Below are 20,083 nucleotides of genomic sequence, written 5' to 3' on the forward strand. Positions count from 1 at the left end.
GCTTTTTTAAAATTAAGAAGTGTTTCTATGAATTTCTTTTTTAAATTAATACATATAAAACTAGGAATTCTTTCAGCTTTCAAAATTTGGGGCAGAAACACAGTGAATGATAAAAGTACAAATTCTACTCTGCCATCTTCAAGTGGTCAAAATCAAAAGATAATTACAAATATGATACTCCCTAGTCTGAGGATAGAGACAAAAAGTCATTTTTCCATAGGACTTTCCTTCTTTAAAAGTCCATATTTAATATAAAAATATTAATATTAATTGTGGCACAAAGCCTTACATTGGTGCGCCTTTATGCCACAATAGATTTATTGTTTTGTTAAGATCAGACTAACCAACAACCTCTAAAAACCTATAATACAGTTTTCTTGTAACTCAGACAGAAAATCATTTACTGGAGCTTGAACTCCTGATTGCTTTTGACATTTTTTAGCCGAGTTTGAAATGCACTTCAAACACCAGAGGTAAAAAAGAATCCCATGGGTCATGTTCCATTCCTCCTGGTTCGAGAAATAGACATGCAGGTGTATTATTTAAGAGGTTGTCAACATAGGCTGCTGAAGATCATTCCTCCCAGCTTAATCTAATATTTACAATGTATAGTTCTTATCAACACTGCTAGACTACTTTTAACCCCCTCCCATCTTTGATGTTGTAAACAAACTTTCAGATACAGTACCCTACACATATACTGAGACTGCAAAATCAAAACTACTATTTTTATGTGACAGTCTAAGTTTGTATTTGGGATTAATATAAATAAGTACAATCTCTTTTATTTTTGGGTCATTCCATGCATACATTTGATCATATTATAATACAAACATTCTTTATGTTAAACCCAGTGACAATAAGTATTGGGATACATTTAGTGGAAAAGCCAGTATTTGGTTGCTTAACCCTTTGAGGCACTAACTGAAGTCCCATTGAGCTCACTAAACTCTTTTTTGCTGCAGTGCCTATGCTTTAGGTGGTCTGACAACACTTTTTTCTTTTCTTCAGCATGTAAAATGCACGATCATTGAATTAATATCTTTGGATTGATTTGGCCAGTTGAAGATTTTCTACTTTTTTTTTCTCCCGATGAACTCCTTGGATGTAATAGCCATATATTTTGGGCCATGTTGCCTTGTGTTTTACAGCCAAATAAATATAAAAGTATTTTTTCTGCATAAGCAGACAATGTTTCTAGAAACATTAGAAAAAAACAGAAATAGTTTTGCTGCTACCATCTTTAGTTACTGTACATTATCAACAACAAATTACAAATTAGGGGCGGCGTGGTAGCTCTGTGCCTGTGGCTGGAAGGTTGCCGGTTCGTATCCCATGGCTGGCAGAGGAATCTTATTCTGTTGGGCCCCTGAGCAAGGCCCTGAACCACAACTACTCCAGGGGCACTGTATCAATGGCTGACCCTGTGTTCTGACCCCAGGCTTCTCTCCCTGTCCGTGTGTCTCATGGAAAGCAAGTTGGGGTATGCGAAAAGAGGTATTCTTAGGAGAATCTGCAGTTCATTACCTCTGCCACACTTTAACCCTTGCATAACTTTGGTAAAGGTTTATCTCAGTCTCATCTACTCACAAAGTTTTGTTCCAAAATTCTTTGGGCTTAAATGTATCATTCTTAAGCAAATTTGAATCCTTTCTGATCTTGATGCTGATGAGAGGATTACATTTTATGGTGTTACCTTTGTAACTCTGCTGATCCAGGCTGAATTTAATTTAATTGTGGTGATTTAATTGACATTTGACAGCAGTCAAAATTTCACAGTCACCTGTACAATCTTACTCAAGAAAAGAAAAACCACCATGAACTCTTCATACAAACACCTATGCATCAGAGGAAAAGGGCATACAGGACATCCTGCCACAACACTCATTTTCTATCAGTGTATGTCGCTGTTAGCTCATAATCATGCTTTCAATGTTCTTCAAGTTAAAGCATTAATGTTGCACTAAATGTTGATGCTGTTAAATGTTACCATAGCTTCAGGAAAGATAATGAAACAACAAAGGCCAGGAATTAGAAAAGTAACAAACGAGTATTGAAAGCAACAGCATTTACTGTGTTTTAATGCTTCTCTCTTTATATATACAGTATATATAGACGGAGGTTACCTCTGCAAAAACCAATGGAACAGGAGTTTTTCTAAAGGGGAACAACAGAAGCCGACACACTCTGAGATGGAAGGAGATGGTCCAGCACTCTAACACCTACACCCCTGAATCAAACTTAAGAGAATCAAAGACAGATAAGTTCAGCATGACAATGGTCAAATATTTTACTTTGAAGGAGAATTCTGGATTCATGACTTGCCCATTATTTATGTGCAGATTCGTCAGTGATTACCGATAAATGACTCCCTTTAAGAACATACTGTAACAAACTGGATTACCATCAGTTTTCCAAAGACAAATGGTCTGATCCTTTACTTCTTATGCATCAGTCTGGTGCTCAAACTGACATCATTTGTTTCTGAAGCGCATAAAGAAAAATGCAGTCTCACATTCCAAATTGTATTTTTAAATGTAATTTTTTTTATTCAGCAGTGCCCATAGCTGTACTGTAGTGATGCACACCTAATCAAATAGAAGACCAATAATTTTTAAAAATGTAAACAAACTAATACTCTGGTGGATCAGAACATGCAGTTCTGTTGTTAACAATACTGCACATTATACCTTTGTTTGCTTAACCAGGCAGCAGAGAAAACTGCCAAAGGGTGTCATAAGTTTGAGTCTTTCTTTGCTATAATTTGAATCAGTAGCTGGAATCCCTAGAATTTTTGTCCCTCTGAATAGCCATGAGTGATGGTGAAAGTGTTAAAAGTATTTTTAGGAAAAAATGCTAGAAGAAGCAATTCTAAGACTTTTTATAACTCGTATGTATGTTTTTAAGAATAATAAAGATCCTGTAGTAGGATTTCATAAACTATAAAATCTAGGGTCAAAGGGCCAGTTCTTTAGATTTGCCGTTCTTACGATGGGTGTGAGTTTACTTGATAAATTGATAAATCAGAGAATTTTAAACATCTTGAAAAGCAGACCCCTAATAATAATGTGATTTTGATATACAAATGTTTGGTACTTATCTAGTCCATAACAGAGCCTATGTTATACTATAATATACTATGGAACAAGTAATAGGTTTATTCCATTCTGAAAAAAAAGAAAACAACGTCCACGGCCTCACACCTGAAGAAGGCTCCGCGGCCGAAACGTTGTGTTTTCTTTCTTCTTTTGTTCAGCATGGATAAAACCCATTACTTGTTCCTTTGCAGCCTACGCATGCTGATGCAGCTACCCACCTGAACTATAATGTACTTTTATTATAGATGATGAATTAGGTATTGTTTTTGAATTGTATGATCATTTTTTCATACAATGTACTGTAGATGGTTGTAGGAGCCTAATATTATTTAGTTTGTTATTCTGCAACAGTTATAAAAACATGACGCTTCTGGTGATTAGAGAAATATTACTCAACTTACAGTGCTTATGGGAATGTTTGTACTGTCTGTAAACTGCGTTTTGGTCTTATTTTGGATGAATTTAGAGTCATCCAGAAAAAGAAAACATTAGTTGGATTTTAGTATCTTTTAATCTATTTATAATATAAAAATACCATGTCATTAAAAAGACCTCCAGCAAAGTTTTAACCAAACTACAGCTATAAATATATCTTGCCACCTTTTTTTTCTCATAATATTTTGATAACTCTTATTTAAACTAAATAAGAAAATCCATCTGCAAAAGATGGGTGAGATTCTTACTATTGCACATAAGTTAATTTTGTAATGCCTGAAATGAAATATCTTCTGACTCATACAGTACACACGTTTTTAATTCAATTAGCCTAGTTCAATCACTAAGGATGTTTTTGCTGAGTAAAACAAAGTAAAAACAGAATATCATAAAATCAAAAAGGTAAAGGAAAGTACCTGAACTCAAAACACCCATGGTAACTCCACAGAGATTTTTAATAAATTGAGACACAGACTAGAAAAAACAGACAAAATGCATGTTGTATTAAAGAAACAATCTAACACCTAGCAACAGGTAGTTTCTCTTATTTTGTAAGCTTACAAGTTTCATTTCTTCATTTATAAAATATTATTCTGACCAACTATTCAATACCAAAGCAGAATCAGGAGAACCTACTGAATAATTGTTTAATCATTACATACAGTAGAAAACCATTAATGAACAGAAAAAAATGATGTGTAAAAAGGTCTTCAGGTAACAGTGAAATTGGTTAAAGTAGTTTCTTGAAGAGGATGATCATACATTGACAGGCATATGCAGAATCTTTAGCAAGACATATGTATTTGTTTTTTTTCTGCTGAGGTTACATCTTTGACTTAAATATGCAAAATGTAACAAAACTTTTCTAAAGTTCCTCTGTACAGTTGCTAAATCCAGTATATATGCACATGTGATGACACTTAGTTGGGTATTTTTTTAGTGCATTAGGTAGTTAATACAATATTTAAAATGAATGCTGTTTTTCTTTTGCCCTACAAAAGCAAAACCCTTTTTAGTTCAACTCTAATCTCACAAAATATTCCCTGACTCTAAAATGGCATTAGGAAGAATGATGTTCAAGATATTCCATATTGTTTCAAGGAGGAATGTTATTTAAGAAACATGGGAGGGAAAGAATAAGGCAAGATTATAAAGAAAATGCAAATGTATTTCCTACAGTATATTGGGTGGACCAAATCGCAGAGCTTCACTAATACATTACATTTTGCAGCCCAAGCTTGAATGGCACTAATACTTAAGTTTCACTTTCAACAAATTTAACCATCGTTTAAAGCCATTAATGCTGAGCAATTATTTCATTGTTTGATAACAGAACTGCTTGAATCATCAGGCATTAATTTCAAACTAAATGGCTTAATGTGTTGTGTTGAAGAAAAAAAAATCAATTCAAAAACTTCTAATCAAGTATTTTCTGCCAGGGATCTGACAATCCATATGTGTGAAAATCCTACTGTCCTTCTAATTGATGGGACACCTTCTTATAAGTTTAATAATATTAGATCTTTTTCTTTTATTTTATACCTGCCTAATTTGGAAAGTTGATGTATTCTTTATGTCTCAACTCACTCAGCACAGCTACGCAGCAGGGGAGAGTGAGGATGGGCACACATGATCCTCTGACCCACCCAATTATCAGGTACATTCATCTTCTGACTTACTGCAAGCTCCACAGCGGAGACGTGGCACATCCTGTACTGAGGTCACTGCAAGCCTGCAGGCATCTGGCAGGCTGCAAGAGCTGCCATTTCAACAAGAGCCAAGAGAGTCCTGGCCAGCTAATGCTACCCCTGCACCAGGTCCCACTCCCAACTCGCTATTTGAGGAGTGTTGGTCACAGTCTGCTAAGGCTCAGATTCTCGACATATGGACTATGGAACTCATACAGAGAAGGCCCCAGCTCTCAGTTCAGGACATACAATAGCACTCGGGTTTCCCCAAGAATAAAAGCAAAAATATAAATCATGCTTTAATAAATAAACAGAAAATGGAACATCTCAAGTACTAAACCTTTAGGAATTCACTGCTTTTTGACATGAGGCATCAAACAAACTGACAAAACAGCAACATAAAACAATAATTGCTCAGCACTGCGTGGCCAATACAGCTACATTATGCTACTCATCCAACAGAAAGAGTTCTTCTGATAGGTTCTTCAGTAAGCTATTTAAATAACATGTTTGTATGCATCTTTAATAACTTCTATTTGAATCATTTTTATATATTTTAAGTGCATCTTTCCCATCCATTTGCTTTCCCTCAAGTATTCTGTCCCAATTTGCAATCCCATTTTATTCTCCACAATATAAATGGTAAATGTGTTGTAAGCATCTTCCTAAGACTTAACTCCCTTACCTTGTATTGGCACTCAAAGTCTGAGACACAATAGCTTGGTATGATTTTCACTTCTTAGCTGCAAGCTGTTTTGATTTCTTGTATATAGGCATATTTGCCCTAGTGGGATGAAAACCATTGCACATATCATAAAACAAAGTATTCACCATATGAGCTAGAATCATAAATTATAAATGTTTTTTATTCACATAAGGACCAACAAAGAACTTGCAAAATTTTCATTCATGTATAGAGCTGAATGCTAAATACTGCAATATGTTAAGTATTTACTATTATCATTAAACCATACAATAGCGTCGATCACTGCACCGGTTGGTGCTGTAATGTTATTTACCTGTTTCTGCCGATTTAAAAAGTGAAGCTAGAGTCACAAACCAAAAATATTTAATCCATACAACCTCCAAAAATGAACTGCAGTGCTGTTTGTGTCACTGCACACTACTGAAGAAAAACAAAACAAAAAGAACAGTTGATGTTGCATCAGAACTACTGTATATACATTGCAACTTTTAGTATCAAAATCCTTCAACATTGCAGTATTCTCTCAAACTTTTCAGACACAAAACACTAAGAACTTGGAATAAATTTGTCTACCACTTCTGGAACTCAAGTAGACAAGTCTATTGTAAACTGGATATTGTGGCTCTATATTCTAATATCAAATGGAGTACACCTAAACCAATACAATATATTACCTATATTAATGGTTTGATCTATAGCAGCAAAGGCACTGTACATCAGCAGATCCACAGACTTGGTTCTTTTAAGCATTCAATGCACATAGTGTCCAGAAAAAAATATTTACAAATAAAATGGCAAAGAATATTCTGTTTTTTTGGAAAGGATTCCAAAGAGAGGTTCGTAGCACATTAGCCAACAATCCATGACTGCAGGGCGCTAATGACGATTTTGTTAGTATTCATTGGCTTCTGTAATTTGTGGTCGGAGATCAATTCTGGGTGTGGGAAGGCCGTCTGGGTTCCACGGGCATGAGTGTAATTCACAAAGCAAATCGATCGGCATTCCCTTCCTTCTGCTTACACTGTATTGTCCATGGTCTTTAATAACTGGAATGTAATCCAAATGGGCATTGCTGTGTAAATATTTGGCTTTTGCAAGAGAACAGCATTTCCTGCCAATGTCTGGAGATAATACCATCCTACTGCAAAACTGAAAAGACAGGAATAAAGAGAGGTTAACAGCCAGTTATGCATTTTAATCCAAAAAAGGTGTAAGTAAAAGAAGCATTCTGTTAAGCATCTTATTGAGCTAGCATATACTTAAACCTTGTCTTATTTAAACAGTACAGGCCATCATTCATTTCTTACATTAACTGAAATATTTCTAAAACAAAACTGTTGCATTTCTGCTTCATGTTGTGGATGAATCATATCTCTCAAAATGACAGGGTGGCGAGCTTATAAAATACCCTTCCAATACAAGATAATTGATCTCTATTTCTTAAAAAAATTACTGCTGTCACTGTAATGGTTTAACCTTCATTTTATGATTAAATGTACTACATTCTAAAGAGAAATATAATGCATTCACATATCTTGACCTGTTACATAGAATCATTAATTTAATGGAATGTAAACATTCAGAAAGACAGACACACAATGACCACATATAAGAAAATGTTGACATTAACACTTTGTAAAGACTGGCATATATATGCAGAAATGAAATGTGATAATAAACAACATTAAACACCTCACACATTATATCATTTCCAAAAAGAAGTATTTTAAAATGTGTACAATTTGGTAATCACACCTACAAAACAAACAAAGTAACTACTATATTTCATTGCAGTGATTCTCAATCTATGGTCTGCCTGTTGTCCAATCAGCACACAGCTGAGGCCCATCTGACACCATGTTAAAATAATTCAAAAGACTGCTGCATGATTTGTTGGGTAATGCATTTGAGCACTTGAGTATAGTTGTCATGTTGCATCAGTGTCCTGTCAGCAGCTGGGCAGGGCAGATGAGAGAAAATGGATCACTTTGTTGTTTGTGGGGAGAAATGACATTCAGGACCCCTTAGAAGCCAATGAAAGAAAAAAGGAATCATAAAGGATATAAGCACCACACCCTGGCAATAGAAAGGAGGAATGAACAAGATGACTGGAGAAAAATGTGTGCAAATTTAGAAAGAAACAGGAGGCCATTTTGGCAATAAACCAAATCATTCATAAGTTCTTGCATGGAACAAAATACCCCTCATGCTGCTGAAACCAATACGCTGGCTTCTTCCAAGAAGTGGCTAGATGAGAATCTTGGATCAATTAGCTACTAAAAAACTAAATTAGTTAGGTGGGCCAAATGGTCTGCTCTTGTTTGTAAAGGATCTTATGTTTGTTTTGCTTATTATGTTCTACAGCTCAGACCAAAAAACTGAATCCAAAACACACAATGCAAAAAGACATCTAAAGTCAAAACAAATAACCATTTTCTAAGTGAAATCCAAGAAATATCTGAAATCCCTGAATACAGAAAGTTTAAAATTAGTCTGCCTGAGAGACAACTGAAGAATGAGCAGAAAGTGAGACCTTACAGAATTTCCCAGATGATTCCCAAATATACAACCCCCCCATGGCAACTACTATCTCTTTAGTGATTTGAGAAACAAAAACAAAATCATAAAAAAGATTTAAAAAAAATATTCTGTCTGTGAATACTTTCAGCATTTGACATATCAACAGACATAGAAGACACAGTACATGGATTCATGGATTATAATCCATAATACATGGATCCAAAGCAAAGATACTATTGCTGTTTGCCAAACATGATGAAATGAGGGTTCTGCTAAATTTAGTTGTTTCTTTTACAATTGATGGAGGTCTGAGTATGACTGCTAAACATCAAGGACTAGTTGTCCAAATTATAGATCAGAGAAATTTGTTAGTATATCATTACAACGTGCCTAAAAGTCTCCGCAGAATATGTTAGAAGACAGCAGCATGAACTAAATAATGGACAAAGTTATTGAATTACTGTAACTAAAGAAACTTATTTGAAGGCTGACCTTCACTACATCATCTTATATTGTACATGTGAAAGTACAATTAAGCCCAGGTAAGGCTCTTCAACAATTTGTCACATTACCTCCAGAAATTGTAGAAAGTTGTCTTTCTACAACTGAAGATTAATATCTTGTATAACAAGACAAACATTTCAAGATTCGACATTAATAGGGACTTTTTAACAGTAAATGTTTTATTTTGTCAACTTAAAATGTTCTTGTTAAACATTTGCCAGTATCCACATGGAAGGTACTATATCAATTTGATCACAATGCTGTCAGATAACAATTTTTTAGTAGTATTACACACAACCCAGAGAGGTAAAAAGTATATTGTGTTCTAATTGTATGTCATCTGGAAAGATGAGTGGATAGATAGCTAAGATGAGATAGAAAGACACAGTAAGAGTGAGAAAGACATGTTCCCTTTCCAGGTAAGTGGAAGAGCTTCGCACATCTTCCTAGGAAAAAATATGGTTAATTAATTTTGTTTTTTTCACAGTCGAACTCTGAAAATGTAGCAGAATCCAAACTTCCAACCATATCTAAGCATTAATAATAATAAACGGTAATAGCAATTTTAAATTAGGAACATACCTTTTAGTTGGTACCTTAAGCAGCTGTATCCAATTCCATTAAACACTGGTTAGAAAATCTCCTTAAAAATAAATAACTGAATCTACTGTACAGAGTGAATGTGTGTTCAGGTCATGGAGAATAAGCCTGGTTGGCTTAATCAGTCCATTCCACTTCGAAGATTTGGTATCACAAGTATGCACTGTACATCCGCAGTATCGTAGTAAAGTAAGTCAGGGCTCATGTGGTGGATTCTTTTTTATACAAATTCTTGCTTCAGAAAGTCCAGTCTTAAAGAACAAATATAACAAAGTGCTTCAGCAGGAGTCCTCTTTGTATTCACATCCTCTGTTTAATAAATAACTTCATAAACTGTGGCCTTCTTGTCCCCAGAGCCTGTGACAATATATTTATCATCCACAGAGATGTCACAGCTAAGTACTGAGGAGGACTCCTTAGACTAAAAAAAAAAAGGAGAAAAAAATTAGAAACAAGGCATATTGTAAAATGAAAGAAAACACAGTGCAAAAAAAATAATTAATGTCTTTCATATGCGAGTGATTCATCTTTTCTTTCTTCAAAGGGAATAAGCAGAAACAGATGTTTTCAAACAGTAACTCTATCCCCCAATAGCAAACTTGTTTGTAGACTGCCAGAAATAAATGATTTAATAGATTATTTTCTCAGTGGTTGCTGGCAATTGCTCCCCTTAAAAAGTTAGTATGTTCAAAATATTATCTGTAATTCTTGGCAGGTCTAAAAGCCTTAAGTGGTTTCAAATGCATGAGAAATCATAAAAGTCTTTATTTTTCTTGGAACGGCACATCTACCCAGGCCAGCTCTGTGGAATCAAGGCGCTAACAAATTCACAACGTTTACAGCTTCACTACATGTGGTACTACATTTTTATTATTATATTTATTACATATGCATACAGAGATGCTGTATTTGGATATTCAAAGTTTGCTTTGTAGATATTAAAAGTTCTAGCTACTAAACAGGAAAAGTAATGAAAAATAAGACAATTCCATAGACAGGATTTTTTTTTTTGCCAGTGACAGTAGATATGACCTCAATTTTAACACTAGACATGTATCAACAGATGTGCTGTAACTGAGCATAAGCCGCTTTGCAGGACTCCTAAAACTTCTTGGAGATTCTATTTAATTTTGCCAAAAAAAATGTCCTTCGCTCAGGTTAGTGTCTTTTACTAAATCTACTTTGTTAATCGTTTCTATTGGTGGGTCTTTATACCTTTTTTTGCCAGGGGACAGCTTTTTAAGAACCTTTTCTCAATAAGGACCCACAGTTCAATTAAAAAATCCTGTGGTCTGGAATTATTCAAAATGATGCTACAATTAGAAACTCAAGTGTAACAGGTGAACTGCTTATCCCTGACGAAAATGGGGAGCACAAATGCATGTTATCACTTTGTAGATAAAAAAAATACAAATCATTAAGTATCGCTTCTTTCACAAATATGATGTTCCTTAATTTTAAAACATTGAGAAAATACAAACCAATTAACAAAACACTGCACATCATTAAACATTGATTATAAATTATGCATAATATAAAAATACAATGTTCATTTTTTTAAGAAGTCATCAGACTATCACTGGAAGCTTTTTTCACATTTGTAGCCCACTGCTGTCCTGCACACATGTGCATAATTCTAAGCCTTGGTCCAAATTTATTTCAACATAAAAATGTTATTATTCATAAAGGAGCTGTTTGACTAATTATAAATAGCCTAAATTTAATTTTATCAGGTCTCAGAAAGCATGCTGAATTTTGTTGAACCTGCAAAGCAGTCCTAATTGATGATAAAATGGGACCAGATAAGTAATTTAATTTGTACAAAATTCTTCATCACATTGCTCTGTAAAAATACAAGAAAGTATCTGTCTTTTAAAACTCATATATTGCAATGCACTTCCAACACCACTCATTAAACTTGTGTTTCTGTTATAAAAAAACATTAACCTCAACAAGATAATACGGTTTGCTAATTGCAGGTAATAAAGACAATATTACCACAGGGAAAGAACTGGAAGAATGATTTGTGTGCATCAAAGTCTTCCCTTTGTTGCTTTTCATGACACCAAGTAAACATCACACCATATTCAAAGTCAGCATGATAGTTTTCTTTTTCTTTGAAAGATTTATGATGTCATCTCTGCCACACCATGTTTCACCAAATGCAATCTACAATCTGTGTGGCCTTAGTAACCTCAATGTGTTTCAACTCACTGACAGCTCACTGCAGTTGATAAAGCTATGCCAAACCTACACCTGTTGTTTCTACATGAGACTAGACATTTTGCCATTTTAAAAAAAGGCAATAATACTCATTTTAGATCATCACAACAACATAATTGAAACTGCCTTTTGTTTCTATTACAAAGTCATCAAAACTGTGTGTTGATGTTATTTTTACCCATATTAATTTTGTATCGCCAAGGTTTCCTTTGACCCTTCCAAAAACATAAACGTTGGTGCCAAGACATTACCTGCCCAAGACGCCTGTATTAGTACCTTGTTATTTCACAGTCCACAGTGACACTGACTCAAAGCCATGCAGCAATTTGACAAGATGTGCTCCAAAGTAGCTTCCCTGACTCACAGTGCCCAACTGTCATTATCGCTTCACCCCCACTGCTGCAAATTAGCTGGTGCCAGCAAGAGATCATAAACAGAATGCAGACGAAATTGCTTTCTCTGCAGCCCTATTTTCCAGACATCTTGCCAGAGAAGGTGTCACCATAAACCCTTCCCACTAGCTGAAAATCCAAATTATGGAAATAACAGTAATGCTGAACATTTACAAATCACACTATAGTCTCATTAATTTCTTATCTGTGCCTCAGGTGTACTTACTTGGAATATACTTGCTCCATATGGTGTCCGCCAGGCATTCAAAAGGTTGTCTTTACCAGTGCTCACAAACCACTTACCTATAAAGCAGTGGGATAAGAAAAGAATTAAACTCTTGCTTACACAGAATGTGCATAGGAATTACCTATCGAAAGACTAAAAAATACAAGAAAGTCAAGCAGAAATGTTTCTGTTCTTAACCAATAATAATATCTCTAAAGCTATAAGAAAAGATTAATTACTTTGAAAAATATGCATTAATATGGGGGACGTTCAATGAAGGGGGTATCAATGCAAAGCAAAATTTGAAAATGAGTGGAACTTAAATGATCATGAACATGAGAATCTGTTACCTTTATAGAGGCAAAGGTTTAAGGTATTATACAGTTGACTAATAAAACATGAAGGTCAAACCTGGGCAACCTATAGTATATTAGTCACAAGCAATCCAACTGGAATGCATTTAAATACTCTAATATAAGACTCTACTGGACTATAACTACGTCTGACATTAGCCATTTAACACTGTGCTGCGATCCGTCTCAGGACAGAATACCCATGGATATTAAAGCAAAAAGCCCCAAACACAACCACCTCAGAAAAAAAAACAGAAAAAATGTACAGTAAACATATGCTGTAGAACAGTCTTGTTGTAGACCTTCTAAAATTTTAAACCAGCTCTAGGATTATCGAAAACCTTATCTCTTCTGGAAAAGTGGAGAGAATAAGCTGTAACTTGCTGAAGCCCATTCTTAGTTCAGCAGCTGTCCTTCAAGAACTTGGCTGCCTTTGATCAAGGGAAATCAGCAATGCTAACATTCTCCTGGTAAATCCCAGAATGGCATTTATCCTCAAACAGTAAAGAGAAAACAGAAACCTCCACATCCTCACCACACTAATTTACTGATGATAAAGTAATCCAATCAGCTGCACAACACTGAAACGCTGCCAGAGGTTCATTAACACCTAAACTTTCATTATCTCAAAGCCTTGCTTTGTAATTCTGGACTCTCCTCCTACCCAACTCTCCTTCTTTATACACTATTTAATTTAGTGAGGATGCAGTTGCTTAAATAGTTCATTGATGAAGCTACGGTTAAAAGGCCTAAACAAAGAATAGTATATAATGATATGCTGAATAATAACTGTTAATTATTTTCTCTACATACAATATGATCCTGATACATACACAAAAAACAAACTATTAGGTCTAATGGATTTAATGAAACTTGACATGATGACATTTCCAGCATGAAACATAACATACTGTTAAACTAAAAACATTGCAAATCTAGGATCAGCTATCACCTCCTTGACACACAGACTGTGATAGACCCTGGATAGACTTCTGTAGAAAGTTCCACCTCTCTGGAACTACTGGAGCCAGGTGTAAGAGGTTGGCAGGTGGCAGTTGTTTCTTGCTGCCGATACTGAAGTGCTGGTCCCACAGATGATCTACTGGACAGGTCAGCAAAAATAGCTGGCCACAGCAAGACCTCAACAGTTTTCTTGAAGTTGTGCCATTGTAATCCAAGCACCCTGTGCTCTTGCAGTGTTCTGCTGTAATCAACACTTCCAGATTGACTTTCAGGAATGGCTGCTGACTCTAAGATTCGGCCAATGTATCGTTGAGCAGTAAGCTTGTGCCCTCACTTTATCTGCCATACAGGCATTGTTGTGATAAAGGAGATGCGCCAATTCCACTGTCCCACCGGTTAGCTTGAGCTATGTAAGAGTCACCATAATCAGTACAAAACCTCCAGCCACGTTTCATCTTCTGTCAGGGCTTTCAAGGGCAAAACAGCATTCAATAGTGAATAACTGTTGGCTCACAGGAGGCAGCAATTTCATCTCTCAGCTGTCAACATGTTACCCCTGAATGGCCTCTGAGCATGAAGTTCATTTTGATGCAGATGGTGCTGATACATGGGTTATTTCTCCCCAAAATATTTCACATTGGAGCTACTGCAGTCTCAAAATGATAACAGATGAATCAGATGGACCAGGGCCAAAGTAGCTGCTCTGTCTTGCTGGATACGGTCTGTCCCTTATAGAGCTTAATTTCTAGTTAATTTGGAATAGATGTCAATGGTTGAAGAACATATCATTCTCCGGGCAACTTTGCTCACACATTGCCTTCAATCATGCTAATAACCAAGTGTTCTTCATTACCCAAGCTGGGCATGGTTGCATGTTTTGCCATTTTATGAATTCAATAAAACCATGTCTTTCAGAATGGCTTTAAATGCAGATTTTAATCAATTTTATACCATTCTTAATCTTTGGCAATTTTCTTGTCACCTTCTACTACTTAGCACCTGGAAGTGTTCATGACTTGAGCTCCGTATATTATGGTTCCTTGGAATAACTACCTCATCAGTGAACCTTTCTACTCAAATTTGAACATACAAATTATATTCCTACTAGGCGGTTGATATTAAATTTAATTCTGCTGCGTTTTCACTGTGCAGCAGTATAAATAAAAAATATATAAACCTTTAATACTCCACAGAAAAAATATTAAACTTAATTAAAAATGTATATAAGCAGCTAAAAATAGATCCTGCCAGATACACACTTGTATTACAAACTATCTGCAAACCGTTCAAAATGTGAAGTATGTGTAATTACCACAGTGAGCAAATTTGAGTGACAGAACGCAGCTCTCGTGGAGATGCAGCTGGTACTTGTCTGGCTTGGTGACATGCAACACCTCAACATTGCTGTTCTCCATTCCCACAGCAAGCCACTCGCCGGTGGGGCAGTACCCCAAAGAGAAGATCTGCAAAACGGAAAATAATAATGGGACTCTCCAGAGGACGTTCATGTTTCAGTGCACATCTAATAAAGCCAGTTATAGGAAATGTATTGTTAAACAAGTAGATAGCTGTGTCAGCATGCGCAGGCTGCAAAGGAACAAGTAAAGGTTTATTCCATGCTGAAAAGAGGAGAAAGGAAACACAATGCTTCGTCTGTGGAGCCTTCTTTGGGTGTGAAGAAGGTGTCACACCCGGAGAAGGCTCTACAGCCGAAACGTTGTGTTTCTTTTCTGCTCTTTTCAGCATGGAATAAACCTTAATTTGTTCCTTTATTGTTAAGCAAGTAAGAGTTGTACCATAAATAGAAGAGGAACACAACTCTTGTGTATACTATGTGCAATCAGTAGTTCACACTATAGCAGATATCCATTTATGAAATATTTAAGATGCCATTTATTATTTACACAGCTCAAAGGGACAAGATTAAACAATTTATATTAAACTATTTTATCAAATTGTGTCACAAATAATGCTACCAAGTATTTTCTTCTGAATTTCTGATCTCCTTTAGAAATTTGTGGGATATACCCATTTTCTACATTAATGCTGAACATGAAAGTGATGTTGAAACAGATTACACTGCAACCAAGAAAGGGAAATAGATTGAATTTAGTGAAAATCTCATTGGGTTTTTTTTTAAATCACCCAAATCTTATCTTTGCATTTACAATACCTTAACTGATTTATCCTCATCACAGTTAATATGAAACAAGTGTAACAATGCATCCAGTGTTAAAACGTCATTATATTTCTATTAGTCACCTCTGAAAACATTGCACTCATCTGTGCATCAAATGTGGATGAAAAATTAACACGTTGCCAGTTTTAAATGAGAGCTTAACTGTACTATAGAAAAAAAGAGCTACATAACACCATTCCATACTAAGACATTTTTCAGCTGTTAGCAGAATACTCCAACATCTTGAACAGATATCAACTGAATTCCTAAAGGAGAGAAGAAAATTCAAGGGAATCTAAAGCCTAAGGCAAAATTAAAGTTTTCCATCTAATATACTATGAGGCATTAAAAATGCAACAAATAAACACTGGAACAAACAGCATTTATTATGTTTTGTAATGTGTCTCAGTAAATATAGACATGGATGAGTGAAAAACTGAAATGGTCTATACAGTATGTTGTTATACCATGTCTGCCAGGATTGATTTACTCTCCTGTTTACTTGTGTTTTTCCCTTTATACATAACAGTTCATAACCGATAACTCTAAATTCCTGTCAATAAGTGATTTTAAATTGAAACACAAAAGGATACATTTGTAAAATAACATCTTCTTCCAATGCCTGTAATATATCATGGTTCAGTTACACTCATTCCTAACCTAGGATTTGCATACGAAAGTGTACCTGTGAAGTGAAATCGTGCTGCTGTAGCTGTCTGCCTTCTCTCAGGTCCCAGGACCTCACTGTGTTATCCAGGCCTCCCGTCCACAGCTTGGTGCCGTCATTGGAAATATCAATACAGCTGGCTCCATCCGTGTGGCCCTGGAATTGCCTGATAATTCCAAAACAAAAACACAAATACAGAAAAATGCCTTGTCTTTCTACACAGAAAGTAAATGTGCATTTCCTAATGGAAGAATTGTACTTTGCAGAGTAAACAAGGACAAGATTTAATAAAGATTTAATAAATAAAATATCTTTGTGGTTTATGATTCTTTTGAATCACTTTTATTTGGGGGGGCATTATCTTCCAGCTTACCTGTTACCCACTGCCCCTCGCCAGAAGTGTCATCTCTCACTCACCCAACCACAGGTGGGCCCAGAAATCCCCATCAGCACTATTAAAGTGCAAGATCAACATGACTTTGATGGCATCCAGCACACCAGTATCAGACAGCCCTCTCCTTGGTGTTACAACTACAATATTTTTATCTTGAGAAATTGATTCAGATACAGAAGAGCTGTGGAATCACAATGATATAAAGACACCAGTATACTTAAGGTCCTCAGAAATTCCTTCCCACAGGAAGCTATGTAAAATCAGAACATTACCTTAATGTACAATGCCCAGACTATTCAAAATATTCTTTTGATGGAAAGCTGGACAATGCACCATCACACCTAGAGACCACTCCCGTTTTTCGAACTCAACAGAATCCAGAACATAAAAGCAATGAACTGCAAAACTATCTATCTATCCTCTTCTTTGTCGTCCACTGTCCATCCACTACATGGAACTGGGTAATGTCCCATACTAGTACTCCAGTTCTCCCTTTGCCCCCATCACAAAAAGAATGAGAAAAAAGATTAAAGAATTATGTAATTATTAACGATATACCCACTTACAACTCCAAAACAATATTGAAAGAAAGCTAATGAGTCCAAGCAAATCAAAATCAGATTTCTCTTTATTGGGAACCAGATCAGCGTAACTCCCACCCCTCCACTGTAAATCAGGAAATTCTCCAGTATCTGTTGGGAAAAGAAACTAAGACAATGCCCATTCACTTCTATTTATGACCACCACTTAAAATGGCTGTTCTGTATTGCGGGGCAGCTTGAGAATCAGCTAGTAGGATTTTAAAAGATCTCTAGGAAGAACCTCCATAAATGTAATAAGGTCTGTCAGCCTCAACAGGAGACAGCAGGGACAAAGGACAGACCACCTTGGGAGCTTCTTCTGGATGTCCTGGTAAGTACTGTATTATCTCCCTCCAGGCCTTAGGCAGACTGACCACTTAAATGTTGCAGCGACATGATCTGTCCTCAAAGTGATTTATTTTGTTCTTAAAGACATGTTTTTTACCATGTCAAACTTCTACTTTTAACCTATCAAGGCAGTAAGCTTTTCCGATCACTTTAAACTGGACAGTGAGGTAGTGTCTAAGAGAATGGAGGACTATGCTGCTCTCATGCACTGCCTCATTGATTGGCTTATATCACATAGTGTAGTATCACTTTGGGCAAAAAGAGCTCACTTGATCCAGAACCACCAGCTCCAAAATGGATTTGTTTAACACACTGGATGTCTAATGTAGTATGAAGCCACCCCTTTCCTGCTAATTGTCATTCAGAGGTAAATAAAGGGAGAGGATTCTACAGGACATTCAGACAAAACTGAGCTATGGAGGAAAAGTAAGAGGAGTGAAGTGAAATGGGAACATCTTGCTGTATGTGTCATGCAATACCATATTTCACAGTGTGGGTTATACTTTAAAAGAATATTTGCTACTTGTTCTTGTATTTTACAAATATTATACATTTAGAAAAAAACTAACATTTAGAGAACATTTTGGAGCTCTTTGTCTTAGAGTGAAATTTAGGTAAAGCAGTGAAATGCATTAATATCCTGTATTTATTACAGTTCAAGTGGTGAAATATGTAACAGATGGAAAAAATAGGAAATGCTGAATTGTCAACACCACTTTGGGCATTCATGTGCAATCAAGGTCACTGGCTACTGCTGCCAACCCTGTCATGATGGCTAAGTCAACAGAGCCGGGAGAAGAGGTCAGCCAACTGCAGATATGGCCAGTCTTCAGATGAGCAGGCTAACAGTGTGGCTTCCAAAAAATCGTGCACTGTCGCATCAGCAGAATTTCTCACAGCAACTTGATGCAGTTAAGCATATTGAATTCTGCAGACCTCCACCATACAACAGGAGGAAAGCAAATGCAAATTAAGCTTACAAAGGAAATTATGTTTAGAGCAGAAAAGAAAACAACTAAAAAGGGCAACTTGCATAGTTTAATGATAGGGGGACCTTGTTTATCCAACAAAGAATTACTTTGCCTTCAAAATTCTCTGAAGCCACAGTGTGTTGGAGGAATAGAAAATTAGTTTGTTTATATGGCAAAATCATTGAGACATTCCAAGAAAACAGCATATGATTACAAAAGGTTTCTCTGCAAACAGAAAAAAAAATGAAAAGGCTATGATCAACAAATGCAGCCCTAAATGTAATAAGATCAAGCATGCCGCTGAGTTGGAGATCAGGAAAAGAAACAGCCTAGTCCCATGGTTTTGTGTTTCTCACATGCAGTCACCAGAGGAAAAGATTGATGAACTGATGAACTGTGTACAGGCAGGTGAGGATGGCATCTGATCCACATTCTGGTATCAGCATTTTTCAAATAATGCTAAATAAGTCAATGTAGAGCAGCCTCTAAGACGGAAGATAAACTACCCCTGGATATTCCATGTAAAGAAAAAAATAAAATAAAATACGGACACTGTCCATTCACTCCCCTCATGTCCAGCAAACCCTATCTCCAATACGGTCAACTTTCAGTTTAAGGCAGGAGGCCTCACCTGACCAGAGTCTGGTTGTGCAGGTCCCACACTGCGATGTTGCCATCACTGCAGCAGGAGAAGCAGACCTTCGAGTCGGGACTGATGGCCAGCGCGTAGCAGGCGGGAGCCGAGGACGTCAGCTCGGCCTTAATGCGCGGGGTAGGAGCTGCCAGATCCCAGATGGATAATGTACTGGCCTCCCCACCAACAATCAGGGTGCGTCCATCAGGGAGTAATCTGCAGGAACGGATGTAGTTATCTCTGTTCTGTGGAGACAGGACCCATCAACAGATTACTCACGAGGAAAGAAAAACAATATTAACATGAGTGCAGGAATCCATAAAAGTATTGTTTTCCCTCCTTGTCTTAATGAGGCATTTACATTTATGACAATGATAGAGTGGATTAATGCCAGCAAGGAAAAAAAAAGACACTCACACAACATAAGGGAAATGTTTAAACATTATCTACTTACTCAGCACAGAAAGACATTTAATCTTAATTATCATCACAAAGCATAGACCCAAACAAAATTCTAATACAGTCACAGTGGTTCTAAACATTCTATTTTTTATTCACAAAAGCACTTGACTGAATGTAAAAATGTACAAGATAGGATTTT

The 20,083-nt window shown here is 36.2% G+C and overlaps 1 protein-coding gene across 2 annotated transcripts in view; it reads right to left on the reverse strand.

The window, feature by feature from the left end:
• Positions 1-2,523: 2,523 nt before the first annotated feature.
• LOC148837471 (transducin-like enhancer protein 4) overlaps positions 2,524-20,083 on the reverse strand; it is an 87,919-nt gene continuing 70,359 nt past the window's right edge. For both annotated transcript variants that reach the window (XM_088911473.1, XM_088911472.1), the window contains exons 16-21: positions 19,480-19,727; positions 16,573-16,720; positions 15,021-15,171; positions 12,393-12,469; positions 9,534-9,972; positions 2,524-7,076 (exon numbers count right to left, since the gene is read on the reverse strand). In XM_088911473.1, the coding sequence (XP_088767599.1) occupies positions 9,865-9,972; positions 12,393-12,469; positions 15,021-15,171; positions 16,573-16,720; positions 19,480-19,727 (732 nt within the window). In that variant the 3' untranslated portion in view covers positions 2,524-7,076; positions 9,534-9,864. The remainder of the gene's footprint in view (positions 7,077-9,533; positions 9,973-12,392; positions 12,470-15,020; positions 15,172-16,572; positions 16,721-19,479; positions 19,728-20,083) is intronic.

Source organism: Atractosteus spatula, chromosome 3 (assembly GCF_055471065.1).
Source record: "Atractosteus spatula isolate fAtrSpa1 chromosome 3, fAtrSpa1.hap1, whole genome shotgun sequence".
Lineage (NCBI taxonomy): Eukaryota > Metazoa > Chordata > Actinopteri > Semionotiformes > Lepisosteidae > Atractosteus > Atractosteus spatula.